Source organism: Phacochoerus africanus, chromosome 3 (genome assembly GCF_016906955.1).
Source record: "Phacochoerus africanus isolate WHEZ1 chromosome 3, ROS_Pafr_v1, whole genome shotgun sequence".
In the NCBI taxonomy this organism is placed as follows: domain Eukaryota; kingdom Metazoa; phylum Chordata; class Mammalia; order Artiodactyla; family Suidae; genus Phacochoerus; species Phacochoerus africanus.
The window spans coordinates 134,522,687-134,541,615 of record NC_062546.1 but is presented as its reverse complement, the minus strand read 5'-3'; the positions used below and the strand labels follow the sequence as shown (position 1 = coordinate 134,541,615).

The window sequence follows — 18,929 nt, the reverse complement described above, 5'->3', positions numbered from 1 at the left end:
TACTTGTGAGCTTTGGGGAAAAAATGATCAGACTGGAATTTTTCAAGGCCAGATGGGTCATTGAAGCAAGTGAACTTTTACGTTTGGTCTGTTTCTTAAATACCACAGGCCTGAACTGTAGATGGGAAAGCAATTTAGCATCTGACGGTACTTAATGTTAAGGAAAGAATACAATGAATAATATACAACATTCGATGTGAATAGGAGAGAGGTAAAATAAAATGGAGATAATATAAATTTGAAACACATAGAAATTATTCAACTGCTACAATGTGAAGGAAATAGGCTATTAAATCTTTTTTAAAGAGTAAATAAAATGTTCACAAGAAACTGACCAAAAAAAAAAAAAAAACCTGATTAAAAAGCTATGAGAATTACTGATTAAAAATAGATTCTCAATGTGCTTTACATTTTGAAATTGATGAAGCTTAATTGTGAAAAGGTAATACAATTTTCGCACTGTGAAAATGTAGTTTCTTCATTCAGCTGTTTTTCTGTTCAGGTCTTGTTACAGGAACAGGAAAGCACCGATCCTTATCAGAGTCATTAGTGAGACATAGAAAGTGAGCATCTCCGTGCTCCCTCTCCTGTCCTTCTTGTTTAAAGCAGGACCATAATTCTGTTTGCTGCTGCAATTTCCTCAAATGCTTTGTAATTCTAGACTATTTTAGGACTGTCTTCCCCCATTTCTGTCTGTCCTGCAGACTTGAATCCCAAATGACTGCAGACATCCAGACCATCTTACAGCTGCTGCAGAAACAAACCACTGTGGTCCCCCCAGCCTACAGTATGGTCACTGCAGGAACCGAGTATCAGAGGCCCATCAGCCACCTAACAAGAACCAGGCATCCAGTGGCATCCATCAAAACAGATCGAAGTTTCAGTCCATCCTCACAAGTGAGTAGAAACAGTGTATAATCAAGAGTGTCTCTCAAAGTATGTTTCCGGGGGCTGCCTGGGTCAGTCAGAATCACCTGGGATGCTGTGGAAAATACAGATTCTCAGTCCTTTCTCTGTTCATACTCAATGAGAATTTCTGAGAGTGAGCTCTGCCTTTTGCATTTTAAACAAACCCCCCATTCCTTTTATTTTGGGGGGGGTCCTTTTAGGGCTGCACCTGCAGCATATGGAGGTTCCCAGGCTAGGGGCTGAATCAGAGCTATAGCTGCCGACCTACATCACAGCTGCAGCAGCACAGGATCCGAGCTTTGTCTGTGACCTATACCACAGCTCATGGCAATGCTGGATCCCTGACTTGCTGAGCAAGGCCAGGGATCGAACCTGCATCCTCATGGATACCAGTCAGATTCATTTCCACTGAGCAATGACGGGAACTCCCCCCGACCCCACCCCAATTCTTTTGCTCATTTAAAGCGTGGGAATAGTGGACATAGAAAAATGATTTTAAAACACTAGTATTTTTTAAGAAAAAATTTTTTTCAAGAATCAATCTATTTAACTTTATAAATGGTGGAGCTTTGAAAGCTATCAAATAGCCCCAGTTTGTAATTGTTCTCATGGCCAGAGGCTGTCAGAGCAGGGCCTTGAGAAGGAAGGGGTGGAAGAGTAACAGCTGGACAGAGAAGACCTCAGATCCAAACTCAATCAGACTAGTAACCACATCTGTGCCCCACCCAATCACCCGGGGACTTTTAACTTGTCGCCATTTTTAGAAGTTTGGGAATTGAGGGCAAAATGACCTGGGGAATGAAACTACACTAATAGCACAAGGTAATGTGCCAGAAGGGAAATAATGCACTCTTTTTAAAATATGAAAGTAGAAATTAATTTATCTTGAAACGGGTTTTGACTGCCTGGGAAACATGCAAAAGTATATATACATACTTTGTTCTTTATTTTCAGTGGATTCGGTAATATTTTCTGACAAGGGTTGGGGGATTTCCCTTCCTTTTTTTTTTCTCTCTTCTTATACTCTAACTGTACTTACCAAATGACTTACTTTTATGAACCCAATTTGTCTGGAATGGTGAATTAAAGGTCATCTGGAAAACTCAATGTGAAATATTATTTAAATAATAATCATCATCTGATATGACTTCAGAGTAAAATTAAAGTTCTTAGAATGGTTGTAAAGGATTATCTAAATTCATAACCAACCTCCACAATCTTGACCTGTCTTTGAGAGGAAAAACTTGGTTAATACAGATTTATGGGAAAAGAAAACATGCTTAGTTTTCATGAGTGTAATATTAGAAATATGCCCAAAAGAATTATAAAAACACATTTTCTTCTCTTTTCTTTCTACCAGTGTCCTGAATTTCTAGACCTTGAAAAATCTAAACTTAAATCCAAAGAATCCCTCTCAAGTGGAGTGCATCTGAACACAGCTTCGGAAGACAACTTGACTTCACTTTTAAAACAAGACAGTGACATCTCTTTAGAGCTTCATCCCCCGAGGCAAAGAAAAACTTACCTCCGTCCAATTAGACATCCTTCTTTGACAGATTCTTCCCTAAGCACTGTAGGAATCTTGGGTCTTCATAGGCATGTTTCTGATCCTGGTCTTCCAGGGAAATAATCATTTTGTACTATTTATTCCACATACGATGTAAGTGCTTTTAATGGCTGTTTTCCTTTTTGTATTTAAATCCTCTCTACTTGACTCAGGGGCTCACAAGATACCATTATATGCAAAAGTACTGTATATTTTCCTAAATTGAAGCTTGTAAGGTAAAATTGAGCAATTAGGATGTAAATATACATATGAACTCTTTTGTTCCAAATGTTAAAACTGCCAGCATCTCAAGGCACCTTATTTTTTATTTTTTTTAAATCACATGCATGTTAGGAAACTCCAATTTCTCTTGCATGGAGACTCCTATTTACTGCTTTTACGCAACCAGTACTTTGTTATGAAAATGCCTTCCAAGCAAATGAGAAAACAAAGGATAAAATTGTTCATGGATGCAACTCAGATGATTCTCAACTCATGGAAGTTCAAGAGGGAGAAAGGGAACTTAGTCACTTTTGAGGACAGATACCCTTTTTTATTGAGATGTTTATAGTTAATTACATTCATTCCACACATTGAAAAAATATATATACAGTTTTAGAGTTATAAATCTCTGACAGTTTAGGAAGCCATCTCCAAATACATATATAGGCCAGCTTTAATGAGGACAAAAAGGCCTATTTAAAATTCTGTTTCTAACTGCATTCACAAACTCCCTAAAATATTTTTCACTGGCACATTTCCTTGAATGCTTAGAAATAAGTGTCTCTAATTTTTCTTTTTTGGGCAGTGGGTGAGGAGGTGGGTAGAGAGTCTTCTTAAGAACTGCTAAAGTGCTACTGACACAAACTGATATCCACAGCTTTCTTCTGACTCATGTTTTAGGGCAATCCTGAATTTGATTAAATTGACACATAGAGTTTTCTTTTCCAAAAATATGCAATTTTAGTGGATTTGTGTGGCAAAACTGGCTCCTATTAAGTATCTGTTGTTCTGTGGCTTTCTAATCCCAGCTGTGGAAAAAGAATGTGCATTTGCGTACCTATAAAGAAAATGCACAAACCAGCAGAAAAAAATCAGTTTTATTTGGTTATTCACACACATTTGCTAATCAAAGATTAAATGAAACTCTATTATATATGGATTGGGCTGAATATTTATTGACCCTAGAATATTGGCACATACAATGGAATATATTTTAATATCATCGACTCTTAGATTATTTAGGGTGGGATACATGCCTCTCCTAAAATCAGGGTACAGAAAAAAATTACAAGTTAATTTGAGATTCTAATTAGTCAAATTCTAGTTAAAACTAAGAAGTTTTATTTTTCAATTCATTTGGATACAATTTTAAACTTACTGTGGACTGATCCATTGTATCCTTTCCTTCTGAACAAAATTTTGAAACTTTTTGAAAGTTTATCCTTTATTCATTCTTAAATGCATACATTTTTAAAGAAACATTATATCTGGATTAATTAAATGGATTAATTTCTATCCCTGCAGGATAGAAATGTAATCTATTGACTTTACTTTTGACACTGGTATAATTTCAAATACAAGCAATTTATTTAAATTTACGAAAAGCTTGCACTGTTTAAAATATGCCCGATATATTTTTTAATGGTCACATAAATTGATAATCTGTGTGGGAGGCAATCTATATGCATAGGCATATTGTTATAACTGCTTAATTTTTGAAAAACAAAAGCATAAGCAATCAAGTGCACATGACAAAATAACCAGTCAATTCAATAAACATATAATAATTTTAACCAGCTTTCCATAATTCCATTTGGTATTATGCAGACAGAAATATAAGGACTAGTTGATGCTTTCCTTTACTCATTAAACTTTTATGGGTGCCTCTCAGGGGAGAGAAAGAATGACTAACTCTGATTCAGAGGACAATTTAGGGATTTTATTTTCATATTTAAGGCAGATTTTTTGCAGCTGCAACAAATTTCATAAGGATTGTCAGTCCAAGCTCCAGGGAAATTCAAAATGAATTCACTAGAGAATGTTCATTTGTAGGGAGAGAGGATTTGGCAGGTGAGGAATTTAGATTTGATTGTTTGATTAGTGGATGCTTCAGCTGCAACATTTGGTATGACATGCACACAATTCAGCCTTTCACATAAAGCCTCCATATTTCTTTATAAAAACTAAGCATGAAGGAACGGGAAGATGGGGAATGGTGCGCAAGCATCCAGCTTGTTTAAATTCTAGTGTAACATAAACCTTTTCTTCTTAATTCCTCAAAATAAAAGGCTTGATATTAAAATCCAAGTCTAAGAGAGAATTGGACAAGATTAGGAAGATCTCTTCCTATAGGATATTAGCTTAAAGGAGCTCGAGAGAGAGATAATGTGGTACATCAGGCATAAATGTCAGAAGACTCAGTGGTTACAATGACTTAAACCAAAGCAATTGTCTTGATTTACAAAATCTATCTTCCTGTCCTAACCAAATCTTTAATGCCTAAAATCTCTGCCACTCTCCCCAGGGGCTGCGGCAAAACAGTCTCAACCCTTCCATCCTGGGACTCTGCTGAGAGCCAGGTAACTGCTGTATAGCTGGTAACAGCCATACAGCAGGTGCTCTCCTTCTAATAATTACAAGCATTAGCATAATAACACTTTTTGCCTTCCACCTAAAAATAATGTTCCCTGGTCTCCCTCCAGGCCCAAATAAAATGACATCTAATATCTAAAGTTTATATGAGTTACATGTTTTCCGATGTTGTAATTGCTGGGCAGAGATCTGAAAGGCTTGAGTTGACCCTTTAGGGAGACCCATACTCTCATCAGTTGATGAAAAAATCAGGAATGAAAAATGCTAAAGCAGTGTTTTTTGCAGGGGTTTTAAATTAATAATCACTCATTCAACAAAGATGGGTAGGCAGGAGCACGTCTGGGACATCAGAGTTTCTTAGGTCCATTATAACAGTTTGGTCATCAGAGTTGAACTTTCTGGCTCTTCTAGTCAGAAGAGGGAAACTAGGCCAGGGCGCATTTGCTATCAAGTTTAGTATGTGTATGAGGATTGCTCATAAGCTCCTTTTGGAGGTTGACTTTCAGCAATGGCCCTTAAATGCATGAAAGAACAATGTCCTTATCCAAATGTTATTTTAAAACCCACCAGATATTGTCTAAAGGATAAAATTTATCACCTTTTCTGCCTATCGAAAATAATAGCTATAAACAAGAGTATCTGTCCTCTGAATGCTTTTCATGGTTTTAAAAAAAAGGAATCTGATAGAACTAGTTACTAAAAGGAAATTAAACTTTTTCAAATGTTATCTATGGTTAAAACCAAAAGAAAATCAATTATCAAAGTATACTTCCAGCTGTAAATCAAAATGTTTATAAATTACAAAAAAATATTAAGTTTCTAATCATATTTTTTGCAGTAAAACAAATGTGTCTATCATGTGAGTTCAAAGAGGCACTTAGAAGACAGGATGATGTCCTTATATGCAGGCCTTGAATTAGCACTAGCTCCACCTGGTCACTTATTAGAAATGCATATTCTTGGGCTCCAACCCTATGTACTAAATCAGAAACTTTGGGGGTAGGGCCAGCAGCCATATAACAAACCCTTCTCCATACAATCCTGATGCACATGAAAACTTTGGAGAATCACCAGTGTAGGGTAAGGGCTCCACAGCCAGACCAACCTGAGTCTCAGCGCAAGTTCTTTCACTAATAGCCATGTGACCCTGAGCAAGTTAATTAACCTCCCTGAGTCATTTTCCAGAGATAATGCTATCTGCCCTGAAGACACTTAAGGAAGAAATGAGATTAATGTGTAGGTAAGTGCCTGGCAAATAGTAGGTGCTCAAAAGTGCTAAATTCTTTGGCTGTCATCCAGGAGTGTAACATTAAAAACAATCAGGAAGACAAAAAATTTTCCACAAATTATTACTTATTGTGCACATTTTGTACAATGTGCTATGTCGCTAACTAAACAGCTGTTACCAAGACTAAAGTTTTTTTTTTTGTTTTTCTTTGCCGCAGCGGTGGCATTCAGAAGTTCCTGGGGCCAGGAATGAACCTGTGCCACAACAGTTACAAGGCCAGATCCTTAACCCCCTGTGCCACCAGGGAATTCCAAGACTAAAGTTTTTAATTCAGAGAAACGTTAAATGTAGCTATTTCTTTCTCCTAAATGTATTTTGCACTATTAGGTTTATAGCTTTAAAATAATGCTTACTATTTACAATAATAGTGAGTATGAATCTCATTGTTAAAAAACATATCAAACTCTGAATTGATGTTAAATACCAAGTGTGCAGAGATGATCTGTCAAATTCAATATGGTTAGAATGCATTTTGTGAAGACTGGCTCACTGTGGAAGCCCCTCTTTAGATCCATGGTATAGTTCCCCAATGGATATTTATAATTTTCAAAATACAATTTTGCAAGAAAATATATTTTTTCAGAAAAAAGAATTTCATAGTTGTAATTTCATAGTTTCAAGCATCTAGGCCCACTCCCCCATTGCATAGATACATTATTCAGACCTAGCCTGCCTGAGCTCTCGTGTGGAAGGGTAGAAATGGCAAGAGATTCAGTGTGGTAAACCTGAATTCAAAGCCTACCTCTCCACTCACTCTTAAGACAAACCCTCAGCGAGCCCCAGTATCCAAAACTATCAAAGAAGAGGTAACATCTTAAATATCTTCAAAGAGTGTTGACGAGTCCCTGATATACATGCTGGAAGTGCTTAGTAAGCAGGAGCGCACCATAAAATTATAAGATCATGTAACTTACACATCATCACAAAGATGGTGGTATTGTGGTATAAGTCAGTAGCACTACTAATAGCTTCTAAAAAACCTTCCAGTGCTTTCCCCGGCCCAACACTGCCCATAGTTAGACTCTCTGACAAAAATCTGTAGATGATTCTCTCACAGCTCTTGAAGATCCATTTGCTCAGAGGAGGAGAATGCCAGCCTTAGCACCTCAGTATTTGTCAAATATTACCTTTGTCCAAGATCCATAAAATTACATTTACATTACAATTGTTTTCTTGTCTTACAATAGCTTCCTCTTCTCCCTCTCAAGTAAGTGTTCTCATTTAAAGTTGTTTTCTTGTGGTTCTAGTTAACATGAAGTGATGTCAATCTTTTAAAAACTAAAAGGATTGTATTTTTAAATGATTTTATAGAGTATTAGGTATTGTGATTGATCAGTGCCCAAGTGTCAAATAATTCACTACATGCTCTTGTGGTACAAGTACACTTTAAGAATATGCAATACAGAAAATCCATAGGAAGATATGAATTATTAATAATTGACAGCATGAAATTATTATAAGGCTTATTTATATAAGCTCTTTAATTGGAGGTTGACAGAAATGACTAACAAGTTACTTTAACACATAATCATTATGATAGAATAAAATCTATAGAAATGTAATGCTAACACAGAACTAATTGACCAATTTCATTGTTTTGTCAACCATAATGCAACTTTTAAATGAGAATACCAAGAATTACTACAGAAATGCTCCCAGTATTTTTGAGAAATGGCAATATTAACATGGTTACTCTTGAAAAGCTAACAAAAAAACAGATGAATTCCTAAACTGCAGTCATGGTATCTGTAACTTAGAGACGCAAAGTAATTTAGCACAATTGTGGTTTTAAAGCACTATATTTAGAGCCTATATTCTTTGTACTTCCACTGTCTGTATTTTAATGGTGTTTTTAAGTTGAAAATAATCTAACAACTATTACCATTTAAACTATTTTTAATACTGATATTATAGTTTGTATATTTGAGAAAATCTCATCGTTCTTATGTTATTTAGGAGTAAATTCAAACACCAGTAATCTTATATAATTAATTCCTCCACAGTCTCATCAAAACGGCCCTATTATTACAATAGCATTGAAATAATATGGTATTCTTTTTCCAAACATTAGAGAAAAAAAGATTAAAAATATTGGGGGAATCCCTAGTTTTTAATCTTTTAGGCACCTGCCTATTTTAGTTAAATGCATATTACCTATTTTTAGCTGAAATTTGTGTTCTGTAATTTTGATAGGAATATGTATACCAGAACGTTTGCCGGTTAAGTAATACATTTCAAAAAGTAATGTGTGTAATCACTCGAAAAACGTCAGTCATCTGAGATAAACCAGTTCAGTCACATTGGTTAAGTAGTACGTACCTTGGAATGCTTTAAATATAATGAAACAATCTACCAAAACACATATATTTCCTAGTCTTTATGCACATAATGTAGCATGAAATCATGATGCTTTTGAAATACTCTGTGCAGAAATATTTATTTTTTAGCAAATATTTTCTTCAGAGATTGGTATGTGATATTGACAGTGTAATCTACTTGCACACCTAGTTTTGCAATAACCTTCCACAAATAACTGTAAATAAGAAAAATGTAAATTTCATGTAAAAATGGTTGCAAATTTTTGGTAGCTAAAAGTGTACAAGTTGTATTGAAATATAGTATATATACATAATTTAAGAATGAAGCATATAATTTCTGATCTATTTATACATGAAAATTTAAGAATTTGTAAAAGAAATTATTTTGGGGAAAAAGAAAGTAAATCTCATTAGGTAGTTAGGATACTTTTATTAGAGAAGCCAACTATTTCCAACATTTTACGAGGTACAGTGATAGATCCCGGTAAGGTGGTGCTGATATTTCACTAAATCACATAATTGTAACAGTGCTACAGTTTTACTGAGTTCCACTTGGGCACTAGTAAGCTGGTCGGAGTGGTAAAAAGCATTAAATCTAAAATTAAAGATACATAAAAACACTTCACTTTTTGCCCCTCAAAAATAGTAATTTACTAAAGCATTTATTGTTTGATTACTTAAAATTTCTGATGGCTAATTAGTCTAACTTACATGTGAGACAAAATTTTCATAATGTATGCTTAAAACATTTTTCTGTAAAGTACATATTTATATTTTTATGCTTAGGGGAAAAGGTTGCCCCCCTCAACTGTAACAGAGTGAAAATATCAGGGCAGTATTATTGCCTAAGTTTCATACATTCTCAGTTGTTCCCCTGGAATCATTATTATTTAAGAAAAAAAATCAAACTGTCATCAAAGAAAACTTTTAAGTAAAAGTGGTTGATCATAATGTGGTATGTTCTAAACTAAGAAAGAGCTGTTTAATCTGTTTAGAGTTTAGATTACCCACCATTCATGTTTAAGGTTTAAAAAAAAAACCAAGAGAACATTTCCCCATTTGACAAAAAAAAAAACAAAAAAAAAAACATAGAGTAGCAGAAAGCACTGTATTGATATCCATAAGTGTAGCTTAAGTATGAAAAAGCTAAATATTAAAAAAAACAAAGTGTCTTGCCTTAAGATAAATGTGGAGGTAAAATACCTTTGGGAAATTAAATATGTATCCATAAGTTCAGTTAATCCTAAAATCATTTTTAAATGGCCTATAATTTTCAAAAGAATATAGATCTTTAATTAGTATGTTTCTGGAACATCCATATTAGCACAGTTCAGGTTATCCTTTGAAATTTCAGTAATCATAGCAAGGTAAAATGTGGTTAAATGCAAATGACTGTATGTATATATCTGTAAAGTACATATTTATATTTTTATGCTTAGGGGAAAAGGTTGCCCCCCTCAACTGTAACAGAAGAAGATACTAATTCCTGGCATACTTGTCTCATATGAATGTAGCTATTAAATGATGATCTAGACCAATTCTTCTAATCACCACCATCTCTGATGTTGCAAAGGGGCACAACTAAAATGTAAGTAGCATATGGGCAAGGAGGCTACTCAATCCCTAACTCTATGGCACATCATATGGCACAGTTAACGTAGAAGCGCCGTCAATGTCTACTTACTATATATTCAGATATGGCAGCATGTCTGAGTTTTAAATGCTCGAAAAGTAATACACATGAGCTGCATATTACCAAGCTACATGGGTAAAAAGAATGTTAAGTATTACAAGGCTCTTTGCTTTATATTTTTTAAAATAAGTATCTAGACATGGCAAGAAATAAGTAAAAGCACAGGCTTCCCAGCTTTCAAATAGCTGATAGTGACACAGAATTTTTTTTGTAGTTTCCCTTTTTTCTGGAAAGTGGTTTGTGCTCAGTATTCTAACTTACAGGACAATTTGAATTCAGTATGGACATATGTGATGTTAAGATTTCATTCTAGGCTACAAATTATCTGAACAGTATCCATTTTAAATCCTGCCTGCATTCATCACTGTAATAACAAAAGTTCTAAATATTTTTTCTTTTGAACAGTATCCATTTTAAATCCTGCCTGCATTCATCACTGTAATAACAAAAGTTCTAAATATTTTTTCTTTGCATCATCTAATTATTATTATGAAGTTATCTTAGATGATACCTTACTTAGCATTGTACATTTAAAAATGCCTAATTTGCTAGGAAGATGATTTAAGACAAAAAAATATGATCTTTTATTACATTTCAAAGTAATAAAACATCCATGGCTGAATTTTAAAGTTTAAAAGAAAAATATGCTAACCTAAAAAGTATTGAATTTTACTCACTAGATTTAATTTACTAGGTTTTAATTTTTTTATTAATTCCTAGAAAAACTGCTACAAAGAAAACATATCATTTATGAGTCTGTCAAACAAAAAGACAAAAAGAACACCTCTGACAAATAGTATTTATTTTGTTTGTCCGGTTTAGTAATGCCATATGATTACAAGTTAACTTGATTTGTACATTTTACATAAAGAAATCATCATAAATTAAATTTTTGGGTTAAAATGTGGGGGTGTTTTTTCTTTAATTACATTACAAAGACTTTAAACTTCAGTAATAAGCTTTACTTTCTTCCAGACTAAATGCTTTTTCTGGAAATAAACATATCACTTGGACTTTTTTTTTTTTAACTACTTTTTGTTTCTGAATGCATGCTTACATGGATCATACAGGCACAGTCTTTGAAATTACATTTAAAGTGGACCAAATTAAGTTTCCAATAGTATTGATGTCCCCTTGATGTAATTTAAAATATGTAAACTTCCACTCGAAGTAGAAGTGCAACACCTGAGATTAATTGTTTGGCAGTCTTTTAGGCATGGGTGAATCACTGCACTGTTATTTGAACTGAAGCATCTCATAATATATATGTTAACAGATTTTGTATGATGCAAAACTTTATAGCAAGCTATTTGAATGTTTACTAAAAATTCTCAAAATGACACAGAAACATGTTTACTGTATAAATAAAAGCACTTAGACATTAAGAGTGTACATTATTCCATAATTTACATCATCATAAAAAAACTGGGGCATGGGTTAACCAGTACAAACTCCCACACTATATTCATATCCTAGTCATATTCATTATAAAATTATTTAATTTTTACTTTGGTAATGGATGTCTGTTTACATCAGTTATTTTAAAAGCATCAAAAATGTGAATTGCATTTCAGTATAAAAATCCTAGTAAAAAATTCTAGTAAAATATTCTGTATGGTTAATGTGTATATAAATTTATCCATCTGATGTAAAATGCAAAAGAACTGTCAGACAATTGGGTTGATTTGGCGTGGAACATTAGTTTTCTTAAGAGAAAGGGTTCTGTGGTCAAAAAAGTTTGGAAAGAATTGGGTTAAATAAAATTAAACAAGATTTAAGGTACCTTCGGCTTTACTAAGCTCCCAGAGGAATGTAAGACTTTGCCAAATACGTTTGGTCATAGAGATACCTCCTTCATAGGAACAACTCTGGAAAAGGACGAGTTAGAGAATATAAAGAGTTTTGATACAAAGTATCATTTGGCAAAACTTATATGAATCACAAGCCATTTTTAAACATGTTTCACCTCAACTATGAGTCTCCAAATAAGGAAAATTATAACTGACCTCAGACTAGTACAGTAATTCAACCACCTATACAAATTCCATGCTGCTGAATCATAGCATCACCCTTATTCAACCTAAGTGATATACAGTGTGTTTATCTTTTATGGCTCAGTTAACATCCTCCTGCATTATCAAATGTATGTTCATGAAAAAAATTAACAGCCATAGGATGAAATTACCTGGATTATTTAGCCACGAATTTTTATAAAGCTGACTGAATATGACAGCTATTTATATAAAATTATCAATATTGACATGAATATATATTATTTCCTTTCTAGGATTTCGTAAAGTGAAAGCTGATTTAAAATTTGGTATGTTTATAAATTTTTTTCCAAGATACTGCCATTCATCCTCCCTTTTATGAAACAGTTTACTATATATTAATTTGGTCACCAGCTATATCAATTTACATTCACCTTCAAGCTAGAAGATATTCCGTTAAAGTGTTAGAAGAATAAGTGATTTATTAAATCTTCATTGAGAAAGGCTCAGAGGTGTTTGCCAAGAAAGGGGCTGGATTAATTACAACAGTTTATGACAGGAATCTTAAATGCTAAGAACATAGTAACTCCACTTTGCAATTTTCACAGTAACTCAGAAATGCCGCTGTGCTGCCTCCATGGCCCAGGACCCACATTACACTTCTTGGTAAAAACTTACTGGTAAAGACTTATTGCTTACTAATGCCAAAAATCACCCGCTAATGCTGTCAAGAAAGTCAAACTTCTAATTTCTGAACATTTAAACAAACACATCAAGATTACTTGATTTTTTTAAACTTTGTAAACAATTTAGTTTAATAAAAGAATAAATATTGACATTTCATTAAAATATGTGGTTTCCAAAAACTCTAGATTAGGAGAAAGATGCCATTTTAGGTTATCTATAAAGCACAAAGAGAAAAAGTTACATTTAATAAGAATTTTTTCCACAGAAGACAATAAAACAGTGAAGAAAAAATATATTGCAAAAATTTTTTAAAAGCAAAAGCAATGCCACCTGTAGTTTTATTTCACTATAGATTAATTTATGGTTCACCTAAGGTGGTTTAAGATAAAATTTTAGGAACTACAATTTTCTTCTTCACAAAGGCAATGAGTGTCTGTTCTCTGATTATGTGCTCAAAGAACAAACCCTATTACAAATATGGCACAAAATTTAGTTTTCCCCTCTGGCTTACTGTCAAACACCAAAAACCACAAACAAAATTTCAAAGTATAATTTGTAACCTTCAGGTAAGTATAAATTAGTTTATTTAGGCTTTCATCATTTGGCTTCTTATGTAACCTATGTTGTAATTAAGAAAGAAAAATTAAAGCTAAGAGGTTTTATATCATTTAATCATGTACCAATACTTATTATGCAGATATCTGTAAAGTTATAACATTACTAAAGTTATAACATTATTAAAAATTATAACATTATTAAAAGTTATAACATTACTCAAATACAAAAAGCATCTCTTCTATTGCTTTGCAATGTGAGCTAAAGTAAGAACACATGGAAAGAGAAGAGATTTAATAGGAATATGGGAAAACCTCAAAAGCTTAAATTCAAAGTAGTCCAGTTCATTTCTTCCAAGCAAGAGAAAATTCACAGTATTTCTTTAGTTTTCAAATTCTTGACATTCAAATTGTCATAGTGCCCTGTAAAAACTAATACATAAGGAAAATCACTAGCTGGTAACAACAAAATGGTTTTGGTCCTGATTAATCATATATTATAGAAAAATTTTCACAAGGAGAGAAATTTTTTGAGTTTCCAGGATTATAACTCATACCAGTATGTACTGATAAGGTTAAGTTTGACCCTAAGGCTTCTACATAAACAAAAACAAAACAAAACCCTGAAATATTGAGGCACATGTGAAATATAACCTTTCCTATAGTTTCAATTTAAAAAAAAAAAAAACTGTAATCAGATTAATAGCAACCATTTAAAACAAGAAATAAACAGATCCTGTATCTATCATAGATGAACATTTCTTATCACTCTTAGGAGAAAGATCATAAGTAAATTAGTCTTTATAAAAAATAATGGTGGGGAGTTCCCATTGTGGCTCAACAGATTAAGAAACTGACACTGTCTCTGAGAATGAGAGTTCAATTCCTGGCCTCACTCGGTGAGTTAAGGATCTAGCATTTCTACCTGTGGTACAGGTAGCAGATATGGCTCAGATCCCAAGTTGCTGTGGCTGTGGCATAGGCCTCGGATTCGACCACTAGCTCAAGAACTTCCAAATGCCACAAGTATGGCCATAAAAAGAAAAACAGAAATAATAATGGTAGTTTTGCTTTAAAAATGATTTGAGACAAACGGCCAAAAGCCTGTCATAAAGTTTAAAAGTATTTCTATGTTTAATATAGAATTAATATAATTCAAATTGGAATTTGCATAACTATTCAATCTTACATTTGCATTAAGCTGAAAAATACAGAAAAAGAATATGCCTCTACAATGTATTTTGAGTATTGATATCAGATCATTTAAATTGTTTTGATAGCTATAAACATATATAGAACACAGATAAATATCAAAAGTGTTACACAAAATACTCACATCATCATATGAGAAATTCACCATCCCTTGTTGCAAGTGGTCTCTTCTCCTAAAAAAATCTTTAAACAAATTAATTTTTGTTATTTAAAATCTATAGTTTTAAATACTTGGTGTCCCCAGATAAATTGAAAAATTTATACTCAACTAAATCTTACATGATTTATGTCCCAGGAAACTGAGATAGGAAGAAAACTTCTCAAAACAATTTTTCACTATTTATACTCTCACATTTTTAAAGCCTTAAAATGCTGATTAGATTTAATGGTGAATAAAGAAGGAAAACACATTATCAACTTTATAAAGAAAATAAGGGGAGAAGGATTGAAATGGTGCTTAGTTTTCCTCTCCGGCTTACTGTCAAAGGCCAAAAACCACAAACAAAATTTCAAAGTATAATTTGTAACCTTCAGGTAAGTATAAATTAGTTTATTTAGGCTTTCATCATTTGGCTTCTTATGTAACCTATGTTGTAATTAAGAAAGAAAAATTAAAGCTAAGAGGCTTTATATCATTTAATCATGTACCAATATTTATTATCAGATATCTATAAAGTTGTAACATTACTAAAATTATATTGAAAACACAACCATTCAAAATATATGGGAAGCCACAAAAGCAGTGCTTAGAGGGAAATTCATAGTGATACAGGCCTTCCTCAAAAAAGAAAAAAAAAAAAAATCTCAAATCAACAACTTAACTCACCACCTTAAAAAAAAATTAGAAAAAGAACAAACAAACCTAAAGTCAGCAGAAGGAAGGGAATCAAAGATCAGAGAGGAAATCAATAAAAATAGTGATTCAAAAAACAATAGGAAAAAAATCAATAAAATCAAGAGCTGGTTCTTTGAAAGGGTAAACAAAATTGACAAACCTCTGGGCAGACTCACCAAGAAGAGGAGAGAAATAACTCAAAATAAGACATGAAGAAGGATAAAGTTCAATGGATACTGGAGAAATACAAAAACCATAAGAGAATATCATGAAAAATTACATACCAACAAATATGACAATCTAGAAGAAATGGACAACTTTCTAGAGACTGACAGCCTGCCAAAACCAAATCAAGAAGAAACAGATCAACCAACTGAACAGACTGATCACTACAAATGAAATTGAATACATAGTAAAAAAAACACTCCCTACAAAAAATTTATATACAGGACCAGATGGCTTCAAAGGAGAATTCTACCAAACACAAAGAACATACACCCATCCTTCTTAAACTTTTCTAAAAGGCTGAGGAATAAGGAACACTCCCAAAGACATTCTAACACCAAAACCAAATAAAGATACTACCAAGAAAGAAAATTATAGGCCAATAACTTTGATGAATATAGATGCAAAAATTCTCAACAAAATTTTATTCAACCGAATCCAACAACATATAAAAAAGATCATACTCCATGACCAAGTAGGATTCATCCCCAGTTCACGAGGACGGTTCAACATGTGCAAATCAGTCAATGTCAAACACATTACCAAAAGAAAAGCCAAAAACCTTGATCATGTCAATAGATGAAGAAAAAGCATTTAACAAAGTCGAACATCCATTCATGAAAACAACTCTTACCAAAGTGGGTATAGAGGTAGTGGTTATAGAGGGAACATACTTTAACATAATCAAGGTCATTTATGACAAACCAATAACAAATATAATGCCCAATGGGGAAAAGCTGAAAGCCTTCCTGTAAAGACTTGGAACAAGACAAGGACACCCACTCTCACTAATTTTATTCAACACAGTATTGGAAGTCCTAACCACAGCAATCAAACAAAATAAATAAAAGGTATCCAAATTGGAAAAGAAGAGATAAAATTGCCCCTTATGTAGATGACATGATACTATATACAGAAAACCCTAAGGACTCCCCACAAAAACTATGGGGAGTCCTTTGAACTGATCAATGCATTCAGCAAAGTAGCAAGATACAAGATTAAAATTCAGAAATTGGTTACATTTCTGTATACTGACAATGAAATATTAGAAAAGGAATATAAAAATGCAATACCTTTTAAAATCACACACACACAAAATTAAATAGGAATAAACTAAGGAGATAAAAAGACATGCTGAGAACTATAAAACATTAATCAAGGAAATTAAAGATATTTCTTTTTTTTGTCTTTTTAGGGCCACATTGACAGCACATGGAGGTTCCCAGGCTAGGAGTCTAATCGGAGCTACAGTGCCGGCCTACGCCAAAGCCACAGCAATGCCAGATCTGAGCCACATCTGTGACCTACACCACAGCTCACAGAAACACCAGATCCTTGATCCACTGAGCAAGGCTAGGGATCAAACCCACAACCCCAGGGTCCCCAGTAAATTTGTTTCTGCTGTGCCACAAAGGGAACTCCTAAAGAGATTCAAAGAAATGGAAAGATACTCCACACTCCTGGATTGGAAGAATATTATAAAAATGGCCATACTACCCAAAGCAATCTACAGATTCAATGCAATCCCCATTAAATTACCCATGACATTTTTCACAGAACTAGAGTAAATAATCCAAAAATTTATATGGAAACATAAAAGACCCACAATTGTCAAAACAATCCTGGGAAAAAAACAAAAAACAAACAAACAAACAAAAAAGCAGGAAGCATGACTCTCCCAGACTTGAGGAAATATTACAAAGCCAAAGTAATCAAGACAGCATGGTACTAGTAAGAAAACATACATTCCAACGGAACAGAATAGAGAACCCAGGAATAAACCCAGACACCCATGGTCAATTAATCTTTGACGAAGAAGGTAAGAATGCAAAATGGGAAAAAGACCATCTTTTTAGCAGGTGATGATGGGAAAAATGGACAGCTGCATGTAAAGTAATGAAACTGGAACATACTCTCATACCATTCACAAATATAAACTCAAAATGGCTTAAAGACAAACATACAAAAGATACCATAAAACTCCTAGAAGAGAACATAGGCCAAAACATTCTCTGACATCAACCTTGCAAATGTTTTCCTCAGGTCATTATCCCAAGGCAAAAGAAATAAAAGCAAATGGGCCTAATCAAACTGACAAGCTTTTGTGCAGCAAAGGAAACCATGAAAAAAAAACAAAGAGACAACCTACAGAATGGGAGAAAATAGTTGCAAACAATTCAACTGATAAGTGTTTAATCTCTAAAATATACAAACAATTTACACAACAGCAAAAAGCCAACAACCCAATTGAAAAATGGGCAGAAGACCTGAATAGACATTTCTCCAAAGAAGATATACAGATGGCTAACAGGCACATGAAAAAATGCTCAATATCACTACCTACCAAAGAAATGAAAATCAAAACTACTATGAGGTACCATCTCACACAAGTCAGAATGGCTATTGTTAACATGTCAATTAATAGCAAATGCTGAAGAGCATGTGGAAAAAGGGAACCCTCCTGCACTATTGGTGGCAATGTAAATTGGTATAACCACTACAGAAAACAGTACAGAGGTATCTCAGAAAACTAAATATAGAACTACCATATGACCAGCAATCCCACTCTTGGGCATATATCCAGACAAAACTTTCATGGAAAAAGATACATGCACCCATACATTCATTGCAGCACTATTCACAATGGCTAAGACATGGGAACAACCTAAATGTCCATTGACAGATGACTGGATTAGGAAGATGTGGTATATAGACACAATGGAATACTACTCAGCCATAAAAAAGAACAAAATAATGCCATTTGCAGTAACATGGATGGAACTAGAGACTCATACTGAGTGAATGAGTCAGAAAGGGAAAGACATATGATATCACTTATATCTGGAATCTAATAAGCGGCACAAATGAACCTTTCCACAGAAAAACTCATGGACTTGCAAAACAAACTTGTGGTTGCCAAGGGGGAAGGAGTGAGATGGACTAGAACTTTGGGGTTAATAGATGTGAACTAGTGCATTTGGAGTAGATAAGCAATGTATAGCACAGGGAAATATATCTAGTCACTTGCGATGGAACATGATTGAGAATAATGTGAGAAAAAAATATATATGTGTGT

General features: G+C 33.6%; 2 protein-coding genes across 2 annotated transcripts in view; one reads left to right on the top strand and one right to left on the bottom strand.

Moving 5' to 3' along the window:
* Positions 1–2,952, top strand: part of KCNH7 (potassium voltage-gated channel subfamily H member 7) — a 488,362-nt gene extending 485,410 nt beyond the window's left edge. The window contains exons 15-16 of the mRNA XM_047770438.1: positions 705–897; positions 2,270–2,952. Coding sequence (XP_047626394.1) covers positions 705–897; positions 2,270–2,539 — 463 coding nt within the window. The 3' untranslated portion in view covers positions 2,540–2,952. The remainder of the gene's footprint in view (positions 1–704; positions 898–2,269) is intronic.
* An 8,194-nt stretch (positions 2,953–11,146) lies between these two features.
* The window catches only part of GCA (grancalcin), a 38,813-nt gene continuing 31,030 nt past the window's right edge, over positions 11,147–18,929 (bottom strand). The window contains exons 7-8 of the mRNA XM_047772748.1: positions 14,918–14,976; positions 11,147–14,013 (exon numbers count right to left, since the gene is read on the bottom strand). Coding sequence (XP_047628704.1) covers positions 13,987–14,013; positions 14,918–14,976 — 86 coding nt within the window. The 3' untranslated portion in view covers positions 11,147–13,986. The remainder of the gene's footprint in view (positions 14,014–14,917; positions 14,977–18,929) is intronic.